Source organism: Zonotrichia leucophrys, chromosome 5 (genome assembly GCF_028769735.1).
Source record: "Zonotrichia leucophrys gambelii isolate GWCS_2022_RI chromosome 5, RI_Zleu_2.0, whole genome shotgun sequence".
Classification (NCBI taxonomy): Eukaryota; Metazoa; Chordata; class Aves; order Passeriformes; family Passerellidae; genus Zonotrichia; species Zonotrichia leucophrys.
In genome coordinates, this window is record NC_088175.1 from 49,348,629 (window position 1) to 49,362,587 (window position 13,959).

The 13,959-nt window shown below is 44.9% G+C and overlaps 1 protein-coding gene across 1 annotated transcript in view; it reads left to right on the forward strand.

Annotated features, from left to right (window-relative positions):
• Positions 1-13,959, forward strand: part of ABTB2 (ankyrin repeat and BTB domain containing 2) — a 111,701-nt gene that overhangs the window by 62,496 nt on the left and 35,246 nt on the right. Inside the window, exons 2-3 of the mRNA XM_064715456.1 lie at positions 9,902-10,048; positions 12,674-12,884. Of these exons, the coding sequence (XP_064571526.1) occupies positions 9,902-10,048; positions 12,674-12,884 (358 nt within the window). The remainder of the gene's footprint in view (positions 1-9,901; positions 10,049-12,673; positions 12,885-13,959) is intronic.

Sequence of the window (13,959 nt, forward strand, 5' to 3'; positions counted from 1 at the left end):
GTATTTTTATAATAAAATACAAGATTGGGATTCTAATTTTCATCCCCTACACAGATGCTGTGTTAAAAACCCAGAACATGTGGTTGCGTTTCCAAATTCTTCAAAGAACCGTGGCCATCCTGACAACTGCTGCTTTTTATGCTTATGCAAAAAATTTACTGTTTTAAAATAAAAATAGTGGTTTTCTTTGGTTATAAAACAATGTTGGGGATCCATTAATCAGAGTGGTTTCCTGACCAAGTATTCAGATCTTAATGTAAATGTCTGTAAATAATATAGTGGCAGCAACATTCTTTTGGAAACAAAATTCAAAGAGGTCCTGTTTGAGCAGCGAGTACTTGCTCAGGGCAGTTATATTTAGGGCTCTAATGGAAGTGTACAAGTTATGCTTTTTATACAAACTATAAATGGCTACAACCAAGAGACTTAGACTTTGAAATGCACTTGGCACTTGTGCAATAGTGAGACAGGCCAGAGCCTTGTAGTACAGTTGGGCTTGGGTTTTTTTTACTTTTGCCTGCCAGCTTTACAAATATTGCCAAATTCTTACAGTGTTGCCACCCCTGAAGGGCACTTTCAAAAATAGATGTTGGATCTGCTCTCGTTTGGGACTGGTGTGGAGCCTTGGAAAGGTTGGACCCTGAGTGCGAGTGTGACAACAATGTAGAAGTGATGGGGGAGAAGAAAGAGGAATTCAGATGCAGAAGCAGGGAGTAAAATAGGTGCTGAAACCAGAGCAAGACGTCATGGAAGGAAGCCAGGCATGAATGTGGATGGTATGAGATGGTCCTTGAGTGCCACACACGATGCGAGAAATGGGCTCAAGTGTTGCAGATCTTTCAGATTGAGGGTAATGCTGAGCAGTTGGTGAGTAAGTGGAATTCCTCAGCTTCACTTCTGAGTGTCTAAACAATTGGTCATTGTTGACAAGATCTCCAGGATGCTTTGATGTGAGGAAGCAGAAAGTTGCAAAATACTGTCATTAGTAAGAGACTAATCAGCTGTATTGGGGGGGAAAACTGCCAAATACTTCCAAGTGTTTGTTTGAGGAAATGAAAATTGAGAGAGGCATAGCTTCTGTCCTGGGCTAGAATTGCTGCTGGTCTTTAGTGCTATCAAAATACTCTTGGAGAGCAAACCCTGCCTAATGGTGCTTGTCAAACACAAACATTGTTATCAGGATGGTGAAGCTTTTTGTGTTTGTCTTGTCCCAAAAGCTTGCACTAATATGGGGCTGTGGGCAGAGCTGGGGTGAAAAATGACAAAGCTTGTGATTCATGAATTACTCATGCATGTAAATGCTGCTGTGAGCAATCTGCTGTGCTGAAATAATACTGAAGGTTAAACTGGAGGTATCAAATCTACAATGGTGCTGGCTCTTTTCTCCTCAACTGCTCACCAAGCACCACCCCAAGTTTTGTGCTGTCTGGCCGGTGACTCCAAAGCTGAATCATTTTTGTCTGCAGGCAGGGTAGGAATGTGCTCATCCTGGGGAGCCTCCAAGCCTTGCCCTCCTGAGGTCAGACTTCACGGGCTCAGCACTGCACTGTGTTTCTCTTAGATAAAATTTCAATTTCATATTGAGTGACAGATGCATATTTCTCCCTGACAAAGCCCAAGCTGCTGTTGCTGACAGCTAAAGGAGACAGGCCCTGAGTTGTCTAAAAAATTCCTTTAGGAGCAGTGAGTTGGTTACTTCTGAGCTCCTATTTCCTCGTGGCTTTTTAAAAATAAACTGAGAGTAATCAGCCCTTATGACACTCTGATATTTTAGGTCATTAACTGATGCAATTGTAATCTTGATGTTTATTATTAAGTGACCATGGTTTCTGAAATCTGATTTTAATGGCTTGCAACAGCCAGGAGAGGCTAAGGAGGGTAGATTTTATCAGGCCAAGGACTCACCTGTCTAAAGAAGCAGCCATGCAGGGGTAATTTCTTCCCAAAAATTGCTCTGGAATACGTTAGAAGGGATTGCACTGGATTATTCTGGAGTGTTTCCCTGGTCAGATTCTTGGTCTTGACATTCCCTAAGAAAAGGAACTGGGAGTGGCTGAGGATATAAATTTACTATCCTCTTTGTTTGGCAAGCATACAGATCATGGGATGTATAAATAGAAGAATTGAAGGCAAGCAAAGAGAGGTCATTATGGGATGTACAAAGAGCTTACTCAGAGCACATCTGGGGAACTGGGCATGATTCAAAGGCCAGATTACAGGAAGGACAGTGAACAATAAGGAATGGATTAGAAAAGGGTATTGTGGAGGGTATGAGGGCTCGAGCTGGTGCCTGCAGTTGCTGCAGTCCCACTGCTTACACCAAACAAAGCTGATTTTACTGTAAAAGCACCTAAATTGGAGACTTCTAAAGAATTCCAAGGGAATGGAGAGAGAACCCTCTTCTTCCTAAGCCTTCTGATCCCCATGGCAGTGCTACTAAAGGACTCTTACCACTGATTACCTGTCAACCTGTCATACCTTTCTCCTTATTTCAAAAACAAAGCTTCTTTTTTAAGCTTGCATATATATATATATATATATATATATATATATATATGTTTTTTCCTTATAATTTCTTATGGTATTTCTGCTCTGTTTATCAGAACAACTGTCCAGTATTGCATCTACATTCACATTCACATCTCTGCAGGGCTAAAATAATTTTACTTTCCTTAACCTTCTCAGGGTTGGGTAAAGCTTCTCTTCTGATGTCATAAGCTCCACTGAGGTGCAATTAAATATTGTCATAAAATCTGTACTTTCATCTCAGAAGTAGCTGCATCTTGGGGAGCCTTATTGAAGGTTAAAAGGGCTTTGTAAATGAAAAAAGGGCTGTTGGTAAGGGGCAAAAAAAGTGCTGCTGTCACATATGGGAAATGAGGATGCTGCTAAATGTTGAGCAGCATGAAGGAGTAAGTTGAGGATGAGAAATGAAGCAAGAACACTGCTGCTGTCAAACCACCCTTACCAGGAATTAAGCAATATCCTCATTTTCCAGATAAGCAGACTGAGACTCTGAGATTATTCAAACTGGTCGGGGTTTACACAAGTAGGGAATTCTAAGTCTTCAACCTCTTGGACCACAGTAATTTTTTGGCACAGGACTCTGGTTTTCTATTTCTTTCACAGTTTTCATATTCTATTTATACCACTCCTCATAAAACTGTTTTTTCATTGATATTTCTAACCCAGTATGGGGTTTTCTCTTTAGTGTGCCATATTGGATCTTGAAAATAAGAGTCCTGGAAGCATGGATTTATTCATAATTGGTGGATTTTTTAACACTGATATTACAGTGTAGCACAGGTCTTTGCCTGCCCTTGGGCCCTGCATAGAAGAGCCAATGCCTGGAAAATCACATGTACAAAATTCCAAAAGGATCAGCCGAGTTTTAGGGATGTACTTGTTGACATCTGAGCACACACACTTCTCTTCAGAAGTACTTGTAGGAAGTAATAATAGTAGGAAGCATTTAAAGTTTATATTTACAGATTATATCCCCAAAGGCCTTTTATTAGGACATATAAAACAGGAAGCATAATTCTACAAACCTAGACTTAAAGCCACATAGTTATTCCATTTATTTCCAATCTCTGGATCCAGGTTGTGGGAGCAGTGGCTCTGTGCTGCCCAGTTTGTCATACTGAGAATTTGAACTGGGAATTTTGAACAGGGTGCAATGGCTCTGTGCTGCCCAGTGTGTCATACTGAGAATTTGAACTGGGAGGTTTGGGCTTTGCCAAGTGCTGGTTCTGGTGCAGGAGTTTGGTGGTTGCTTCTCTTCCTTTTGCCTGCGTTTCTCCGTCTCGGAAATGGGAACGAGGACAGTCATTGTGCTGTGTTTTTTGGCAGTTATGACAATGCAAGCCCAGGATATGTTCCCTTGTGCTTATGTTCAATTAAATGCTTGGGGCCAGGCCAGGTTAGTGGTTGTCCAGAAGACCACAGGGATATGGAAGTGGGATTAGTGACTCAGTAAATTCTGACTCGGTATTAAACCAAGGCCTTTCTCCTACTTTTATAGTCATTTGCAAGCCCATATATCACAGCTGGATTCAAATGGAATACAGATCCTTCCTACCTTTGTCCAATTCCACCATTTTCATAGCAAAAGGGAAGCAAAATGTGTGGGATGAAGACAGGCACAGGGAGTTTTGTAGGACTAGGGAGGCATTTTTAGCGATGGTCCATCGGCTCCTGCCCTTTCCCTGGCTGTGTGCTCTGTGGATTTCCCTGCTTTTTAGACTTCCAGTTCTGCAGTGACCTGCACCCCAGGAGGAAAGAGTGCTGAATTTTGAGAGTGCTTTATAAGTCTCTCCTGGGTTATTTTGATACCTAACTTGAGCAATGCCTGTTAACACTGAGCTACAGGAAGACTGTGAGCGTGAAGATGGCTCATTCTCTGATAACATTCCTGAAGTCCAGGAAAACTGTACTTTGTTAATTTGGAGAGAATATTGTCTCTTTGAGCAGTAGGACCAAGACTGAGGGCTGTGTGACTCTGAGGTGTCCAGAAGTGTCCCCTTAGGACATCAGCTCTTTGATGGAGAGATCCAGCGTAGCACTTGCAGAAAATTTTAAAATCTCCTCCACTTGCAGCTCCTCCCCCCTCTGCTTCTACTCCTGTTTCCAATTACAGAATTACTGTTTAATGTGGATGCAGATATAGGAAACTGTGTTTGATTTTTCTTACTGCTGACAAACTGGGAGAGATGCCTGCCTGCTTTCTAGCAGAAGCCACACTTTTTTCCTATACATGAGCAATTAGGTGCATTGTTCCCTGATCACAAGCCTCTCTCACCATCTATAACATGGCTGCAGTTGATTATAGAGCCTGATGTGTTTAAAGTTTGAGGGAGCTCCATCAGGAACACTTTGGTTGCTGTTTTGTGGAGGGATTTGTTTATATTCTGTCAAAATGATCCCATCTCATTTCATAAAATAAAGAGGAGTTGAGCTTTCATAGCCGCGGTAGGTCAGCAAGGAGAAAACAGAACTCCAGGAACTGGCATTAATTCCTGCTGGTGCTCCACACTGGGAACTGAATGGCAAGAGGGAACTGCAGGGCATTGTGTGGTGTGGGAGAATGGGGAAGGGAGAACAAGGAGAGCCTTGAATGCTCCTGGCCATGAGGAATGGCAGGACTTTGTGCAAGGTGACAGCCGTCCCGATGTCATGGCCACGTTCCAACGTGGGAACTGCACTTGCACTTGGCTGAGCTTTCCCCCGGCTCCCTTGGAATTGGTGGGATTTGGCAACTCCAGCACAGTCAGGTCGTCACCGTCCGCCTTCAAAACTTGGGCCTTCCAGAATTTCACTTCACAGGGATCAGCCATCATTCCCACCCCCCAGAATGTTTCTTGCAGAATTTATCCCAAGCCAAACATTACAAAAGCACGCTGCTGTAGGGATTCCTGCTTGGTTTCCTAATGCATTTTTCAAGCATACTCACAGCACTCCTTGTTTCACACATGGGGATTTTAGCAGCAATTTATAATGTATAGAGATGATTTTGAATTTTCCAAGGGCTGTCTAGTTGGTTTGGCCAAATAGGTGCTTTTTTTCCTACTGTTCTGATTTGTTTTATGGAAGTGTTTAGGTATAAATAGCACATTGTATTGCCCCATGCATTTTGCTAGGTTTATTTTTTAAAAAAGCAGTTTTTCCGTGTCAGTAGTTTATGGTGTATATCCCTGTCCTAATTATATTCCTGATTCTTTGCCTAATCTGTCATGAGCAGAGCCAGTGCATTTCTGAAATAAGGAAATAAGTACCCTGGGCAATTTCCATGAGGAATCCCAGACAGCAGAATTCAAGTGCTTTCCAGCCAAGACTCCTTGGCCCTTTGCCACTTGTGAGTGGCCCCATCTTAACCTCTCGACATCATAGAAGTGTTTGAAAGCCATCAAATTGCTGATGAGTTAATCTCTAGGAAGCTGTCTGCCAACATCAAGGGTCTAGACTGGAGAAAGCCCAGAGAAAACCATTACAACAAGGTAAAAATGATGGCAAGTCCCTTAGCACAACCATGGTGTGCAAATGGTTTGAGCTGTGAAGGGGCCATGGGTAGTTGAAACGTCAAACATTCCAATCTCAGAGCAAAATTCAGGGAAAGGTCTGCATTTGCCTGTATCTTGAGAGCAAAATAACAGAATTTGATGCCAGCCTCTGAATTATGAGGACATTCAGAGGTGGACCTGGGGTTTCTTACAGGAATTATCCTGCTTGAGGAACTGAATTGACTGCCCAGCCTGGGGAGTCATACAATCAGGCAGTGGTTTGGCTTGGAAGGCACGTTTAGAGATAATTTAGTTCCAAACTCCCTGCCATGGGCAGGAACAGCTTGCCATAGACCAAGGTTGCTCCAAATCCTGTCAAACCTGGCTTGAACACTCCCAGGGATGGGGCAGCCACAGCTTCTCTAGGAAACTGTGCCAGGGCCTTCCCACCCTTACAGTAAAAAATTCCTTCCCAACATCCCATATAAACCCACCCTCCTTCAGTTTAAGGCCATTCTCCTTTATGCTGTCACTCCATGCCCTTGTCCAAAGCCCCTCTCCAGCTCTCTTGGAGCCCCTAGGGTTCTCCCTGGACCCTTCCCCTCTCCAGGTTGAACATTCCCAACTCTCCCAGCCTGTCTCCAAAGCAGAGATGTTCCAGCACGTGCTGGAAACCACACAAGAGCTTTGCCCAGCCCTGCTCGGGGGAGCCGTCACGTTACAGCCAAAGCTCTCCGCAGAGCTGCTGCGCCTCTTAAAGCAGAAAGATGTCCAGGAGTGTGAACAGACTTTTCCCTGGATCTTGCTCAGACTGGAAACATTTTCAGTTGCTATTAAAAAGCATCAGATTACGGACAACAATTTCAAACTCTTTAGGCAAGCAGAATAATTTGAGTTTAAGGAACTGCTTAACTGGAATTCACCCAGTCGTGACTGCCTTTTAAGAGCATTGGCAGCAAGTGCTCGTGAACAGGTTTCATATTTAACTGAGGCAGAATAAATATGGCTTTATTTCCAGCTGCTGTTTCAAAAGCTATGGAAAGATCAGGAAAAAATTGTTAGCCAGCCATGCTTTAATTGAGAAACAGGCCATTCCAGAGGTGACTTGTGAGCTCTTGCTGCTCCTGAGGTTTGAGCTAAGCCACACTTGAATTTAGTCTCTCCTTAGCTCCACCAGGGCCTGGATCCTGTACTTAAAATCTTAATTAAAAATACTGCCCAAGTGGTTCATTCCTGCACAGTAAATATGTGTTGTTTCACATTGTTTTGTGGGAAAAACACAGTTTGGAAAGTCAGGAAATCAAGGTGAATATCAAACTGAGAGTGGTCTTACATGGATTGATTTATTTCAGTTGCAGTTTTGCTTATCCTGCTAGTCATTATTAAAACCAGTGTTGCCACTAATGTGAAAATGCAGGAATGTGAATGCCAGACAGAAACTGCCCGTGGTTTATGCCATTTTAACACCTGTTGACTGAAAATTCCATGATTTGGGAAGCAGGAGAGCAAGAACCATAGTTTGGGATACAAATAATCAGCACAAGGCACTTGCCTGTTATCAAAAAAAGGGGAGGTTTAATTGGTATTAAAGATTAAGTCCTGTTCCTACTTAAAACATCACTGGGCAAAGCTTGACTGCAGATGTCCTTGTGCCTGAATCTCTTATCTGAGGAGCAACAATGATGCTTTTCCAGCTCTACAGAGTTACTAGGAGTGGATCAGGAGGAAACCAAGATTAGGGTGCTGCAAGATAGAACAGTTGTGTGGTACATTTCTGTTTTGCTTCCCAGTGTCCCAAAATCGGTGTTGGGAGGTGTGTCCTCATTCCCAGGCCTGCTTGTACCTGTGGAGACCTGCCAGATGTGGGGAGCTTTGGGAATCTGTGTGTCATTCATCCCCCTCTCCCGGGGAAAATCCCCAGTGGCATCACTGGGCTTTGGCACATGACCAAAGTCCTGGTGAGTTCCTTATTCCTCTCTGGTGCCTAAAGGACGTTCCTCAGCTCTGCCAAGGCTGGTGACAGTATAAATCTTGTCCATAGCTATCTTGGATTAGTCATTTTTCCAAAGGTAAATAAATCCTCCCAGTTTCCAAGCATCACCTGACAAACTGTGAACTGGAAAACTGAGAAAATGATGTTGCCTTTTGCGAGCCAAAGCATTCTGCAAATCTTTATTTTTAATTCCTTGTTAGAAAACAGAACTAACTGAAAGGGGCTGGCAGAGAAAATGTGCCCCACTCCTTTCCCTCTGCTGGGCTCAGCAGTGGAGCTGCCAGTTTCTGTTTTCGCCTCTGTAGAATTATGTGCCTCTATTTGAAAGTTTTGACAAATCAGGCTGTTTTCATTCTCCCTCTGCCATAAATTCAATCCATATGTCTCTCAAACATCCTTTCATAGCTTTGGCATGGAAAAGGAAGTGGCTTAGGCTCTGTATAGTGTATTTAAAGCAAAGCTCTCCTAGTTTGCATGCATGGCTTCTGGTAGCTCTTAAAGCCTCAACTTCCTAATTATTCAGGTTAAGAGGGCATTGGCAGAGCGTTCTCCATTAACCAACAGTGATGTACAGTGAAGAAGCACAACAGGATAAATCATTCCCTTATTCTTATCATGTCCAGGAAGTTTTTGATACAGCCCTTGGCTTTGCCACAAAGCAGGATGCAAAGAGGATGTGAAAAGGGTAGGAGAGATCAATCCAGCATAAAATCTCAAAAGAAAACATCAAGACAAAGAAACAAAAGGTCTTGCACAATGAGTTGCAGGGTTTTGTTGGGCAACAATATCCAGCACCTATGTGACAGGAGGTCACTGCCACAGGAGTAAAGGATCTCCACATCCCAGCCTGAGCCAGGGTCAGGAGGTGAGGGTGGAAGGAAACGTGGGTCTGAGCTGAACTCTGTTGCTGGGGATCAAAGTTAAAAAGCAGAAATACAGGATGCAGCAGGCTAAGAGCACAGGCAGTCGTGGCTGGTCGGAGTGCCCTTGTCTAGAATCAGGGAAAATATGGGCCAGGAGGTGCTGCTGGAATTGTGCGGTGGATCTGTAATTAAAAACGGGGCAGTAGGGAGGGCACAGGAACAATGGCTGAGTGACTGCAGGTGGCTTTTTGGTGTCCACCTGCCCTGTGGATGCAGTGGCACCAGATCCACCCCAGGGTGCCACAGAACAGGGCAAGTCACTCTCCCAGCTCAGTCTGTCACACACCCTGCTCCCTGCCTCACATCCACTCCAGAGGTCACATTCCCCCTTTTCTCTGTGCCACACAGAGCAATCAGGTCCTGTGCATTTGATGGAGAGGAGATGTGCGTGGTAAACATATGTGTGCAATGTAATTACCTTCCTAATCTCTCTCTCTCACATGGGGTCATTTATAGACATGAAAATTCAGGCAGCCTCAGAACTGCTGGGCGCATCCAGAGGCGTGCACATGCAGAAACCACAGTCTGAGCACCTGAAACTGCATGGCAGGTTCAAAGGGCTGGCACAGCCCCTGGTTTTGTTTGCAGGGTTGCAGGGATGAGGTGGACTCCAGGCTATATTCCACATTTCTCCAGATCAGGCCCTTCTATCTGGGGATCTGCATACAGCTGTTCAGCAGCAAGCCGTGTGTGTGCGGCCCTGTTGTTGTATAAACAAGAGTAGAGACTTAACCAAAGCTTTTCATGTAGTTTTATCTCGACTGCAATTTGTTTCCAGCTCTTAAAGGCTGTAGGAACATCCAGCCTTACTCCCTGGAGCCTGTTTCAGCCATTCCAGCAGTGTTCACAGCACTGTTTGATTTCCTTTGAACCGTTCAAAAATTCCCAGAGAAAGGTGCGAGTTCTGTATCCCTCCTGGAGGGATTTGGTTTTGCACACAAAGTGTGGGCTGATTTGTAAGAGGTGTGCTGTGTGCTCTGTCGCAGGTGTGCTGTCCCTCCCTGCCTACTTCAGCCCCTACCACGACGGCTCGGTGTGCAGCGATGGCCGGGCCGACGCCTACGCGCAGCTGGAGCTGCGGACCCTGGAGCAGTCCCTGCTGGCCACCTGCGTCGGGAGCATCTCGGAACTGAGTAAGTCTGGGATGGAATCCTCTAATCCACCGTGGGGTTCTTGCAGCAGGGCATGACAGCCCATCCCTCCTCCGCTGCTGAGGGGCAGCAGGAGCGCTGCCACTGTTGGCAGCGTGAGCAGCATTTAAGGTTGGGTGAGATGTAATTGTCTGGTGGTGCTGTTTATGAAAATCAGCTGGTTTCATTAGTCTGCTTAATCTCTAAATCACCTGGAGAGGTGTGAGAGGTGCTTCTTTTGGGTTTTTGGTGTTTTTTTTTTTTTTTTTTTGGTAGAGAAGTTACTGCCAACTGAAGATGGATGCTCTTTCCCAGATGCCTCTGGAGGCTCTCCTGTGCATTTGTGAAGCACAGCAAACCTCCCAAAGACAGCAAAGAGCGTTCTCTTGGTTAGTGTTTCTGCTGTGGAAATGTCTGGGATAGTCAAGGAAAAGCTTTTTGGTTACTTAAAAAACAAAAAGCGAAGGAAAAAGAAAATCTGAGAGCACTCTGCTCACAAAAACTTGTTCAACCCCTTTTTTTTTTAAAGCTGACCAAATGAAACGTTCCATTCCTAGAGTACTCACAAAGCCCCTTTAAAGTAAACAAAAATGATTTGTGTTTTCCTGGTCTACTTTCCCCCTTGCAACGTTTCTGCTGGCATCATTTTCTTAGCCTGCACCATCTGAATGCTAATGAATGCCAGGGCCAGTAAGGAGTTTGTGTGTTTCACCATTTATTTTGCAACCTGCCTTAGTTTGAGGTTTTCAAATTCCTTCAACACACCTCTATTTATCCTGGAACACAAGAGAACATTTGTAGCAAGGGGCTGGAATTGAATACAGCTTCCTCCTCTCCCTCTTCCCCCATCCCTGCCTGGCCAACTTGGTCAGTACATCCAGTGAATGGCTCTCCTGATACAGTTGCCTTTTTTTTTCTTTTTTTTTTTTTTTTTAAAAAAAAAAAGTTGCTGCCCATTGCCAGAAAAATAGAGTGAGTGTGCAAAGGAGAAGGAACGTTATTCTGAGCTGAAAATTTGAATTCCAGATGCATTTCTGCTATAAACTGTGCAGACTTCTGTGTTAGCACCAGCGCTGGAGGATCCGTGATGCTCTCGTAAAACGTGCAGATCCTGGAGCTACTGAAGTGGAAAGGCAGAGTTGTTAGAAGGATTTTTTTATTATTCTGAAGTGGGTCCTTAAAGCTGAATGTGCTGTTCAACAAAGGAGTGGCAGGGCTTTAGACTACAAGCTGAGATTTTTAATACCCCGTTGGTCTGAACCACTAAAAATGTCATGTTTAGACATACAGTAGCTTTGTGGGGCTTTCTCCTGTGTAACAGTAGAACCCCAGGGCTTCTGACTAACAAATTTAGTGTATTGCTTTTAGATATAAATGAACAAATAATAACTTCCCAAGAATTTCAGAGGGAGGTGTTGCTAATGCATATGTGGCACCACTAAACTCAGGTTGCTTTCCCAGGAGCCAGCTTTGTGATGGGGCGACTATTTCGGTTCCATCCTTTCCCAGTATTGTAACTTTTGGACACAATAGAGCAATGTTTCCTGTGAGAGTTTGAGGGGACTGTGAAGCATAAAGCAGCAGAGATTCTCCCAAGGAAAAAACATATCCTAGCTAAGTATAGTAATAATTTAGCTCACTGTTTGGTAGTCACACTACTCAAATATGAAGCTTTTAAAGCTTTTTGGAGTTTGTAATGCACCACAACACAAGGAGATTAAACAGGGTTGTGCCTAAAGCAAGCTTATTGCAAAAAGACCAACTTTGGGGTCATTGCTCTGGGAACTTTTTAAAAATCTGCAGTCCTAAAATTCTGAGTGCAACTGTGTGATCCAGGTCACCTTAGTCAAGGCCTCCTCAGGTCCACCATGCTCCGACACAGAGGCAGTTGGCTGTAGTTCAAAAACCAAGAGGAATGAGAAGCCCAGAGACCTCCTGGATTGAGATTCTTATAATGCTCAGGGACAGATTTCTGGCACAGCTTGAGACAGCCAGCATGATAAAGATTGGCTTTTTAATAAGAGAGTCAGGTCTTGGCTCTTCTGGAGAAACCTGCAGCTGGAGTGAGAATGGGAGCAGCAGACCCCTCAAAGAAGGGGTTTCTGTCTTGAACGTAATGTCACTAATTTGTCTCAAGTGCCTGGGCAGGAGGGTAGAACAGCATGACCCAATTGGAAGAAATGGGAGCAACTTCCTAAAAAAAGGAGAGTGAAGTATTGGTGCTACTGCCTTTGCCTTGTGAGACTGTCGCTGCCAGGTTGGGCAGAGAACATTTTACAAAGACATCAGTAGTTTTTGTAGGTCGGCAAAAAAATTCGGTATTTGTGGCTGGAAAGAGGAGAGCACCAGCAGTAAACCAGGCAACTCGCTGTAAAGAATGTGTGCTAACTGAGAGGTGTTGCACTTCGTGTTTTCTAACTGATAACTTGGTATTTGAAAGAAAGTGTTGCCGAGTGGCAGCCTGACGGACAGGACACCCTCTGCCTTCGTGGAGGAGGTTCTGTGCACACAGCAAACATTCCTCTGAGCTGTGAGAGCTTTGATTTCTTCAAGAAGCATGATTAAAAGCTTTATTAGGGTGCCTAATAAAGAAATGATTTTGTGTTTTCTCCCTGTGTGTGCGTGCAGGCGATTTGGTCTCGCGAGCCATGCACCACATGCAGTGCCTGAACACCATCCGGCCTGGCATGAGCCCTGTGAGGCAAACCCGGCAGCAGCAGCCCATCTCCTGGTCCCCTGATGCCCTCCACACCCTCTACTACTTCCTACGCTGTCCCCAGATGGAGTCCATGGAGAATCCCAACCTGGACCCTCCGAGGATGACGCTGAGCAATGAGCGGTAGGTCGGTGAGCTGGGAGCAGGCACGGAGCAGGCTGAAAGGGCTCCTTCTGTTGGATTTCCAGGGCAGGTTTGTGGGATGCTACCTAGGAGGCATCACTTGTTCCTGCAGCCAGGCCACATTAGCTTGTGAGCCCTGCCAAGTTTGCGAAGCCTTGGAATCGGAGCTGGAAAGTGAGCTGGTTTTTCGTGCGGTCTTTCCGAGCGAGGCACAAGGCTGTGTGCTGCCAGCAGGGCTTGTCTGGAGACCTTGCCAAAAGTACATGTGGTTGCCTAAAGCAGGAAAGGCCTTCCCAAAGAAAATGTTACCTCCTGAATGGTGCCAATTAACAATTGTCATCATTCTGGGGAAAAGCCACGCCGTTTGCTGCGGGGAGGGTTCAGGGGATTTATGAACAGGGGTTTTATGAACATCCTACCTGAGGGTTACTTCAGTTGGTGCTGTGTGTCTGGAGTAGAAAGAAATTTCTACAGGAAGCCAGGAGCTAACCAGGGAAGGCAGTGGGTCTCCCTGCCTTCTGCCAGCTCTGTGACCAACTCTCAAAGTAGGGCCATTATTAGAGCAGTCAGAAATTTTCCAGTGGGATGTTTTTGCTCTTGGAAGCCTCCCTGGTTTCCTTCCTGCCCAGCCCCTTGGCAGGCTGCCTGACAGGCTGGTGGCACAGGAGAGCTGAGGAGCCCTCAGAGCTGAGTTCCTGGACAGGTCAGGCAGCTTCTGCTCTGCAGCTGCATTCTGTAAGGAGACCCAGGCCACTCCAGACTTGTTTTCTCACTTCCAAGTGCACATCCAAGTTTCTGTTCATTTCAGAAATCTTAAATGGGGAGTTTTGTTTTCTAGTTATCCATTATATATTCCAGCTTGCTCTTTGGATATCTTTTTGGGCTGCTGGATATCAGGCTGAGGGAAGGCTCTATCCTGGCCTGTCCCAAAAGCAGCCTGTGTTTGGGAAGTTTCCTTGTGTATTGATGTGCTGAGGCCATACTCATAAAACAAAAAAGCAAAATGCTAGTTGGACAGGTGAGCAGGGAAAGGAGAACATCTCTGCAGTTTTGTAAATAACATAGTTTCTTCTTC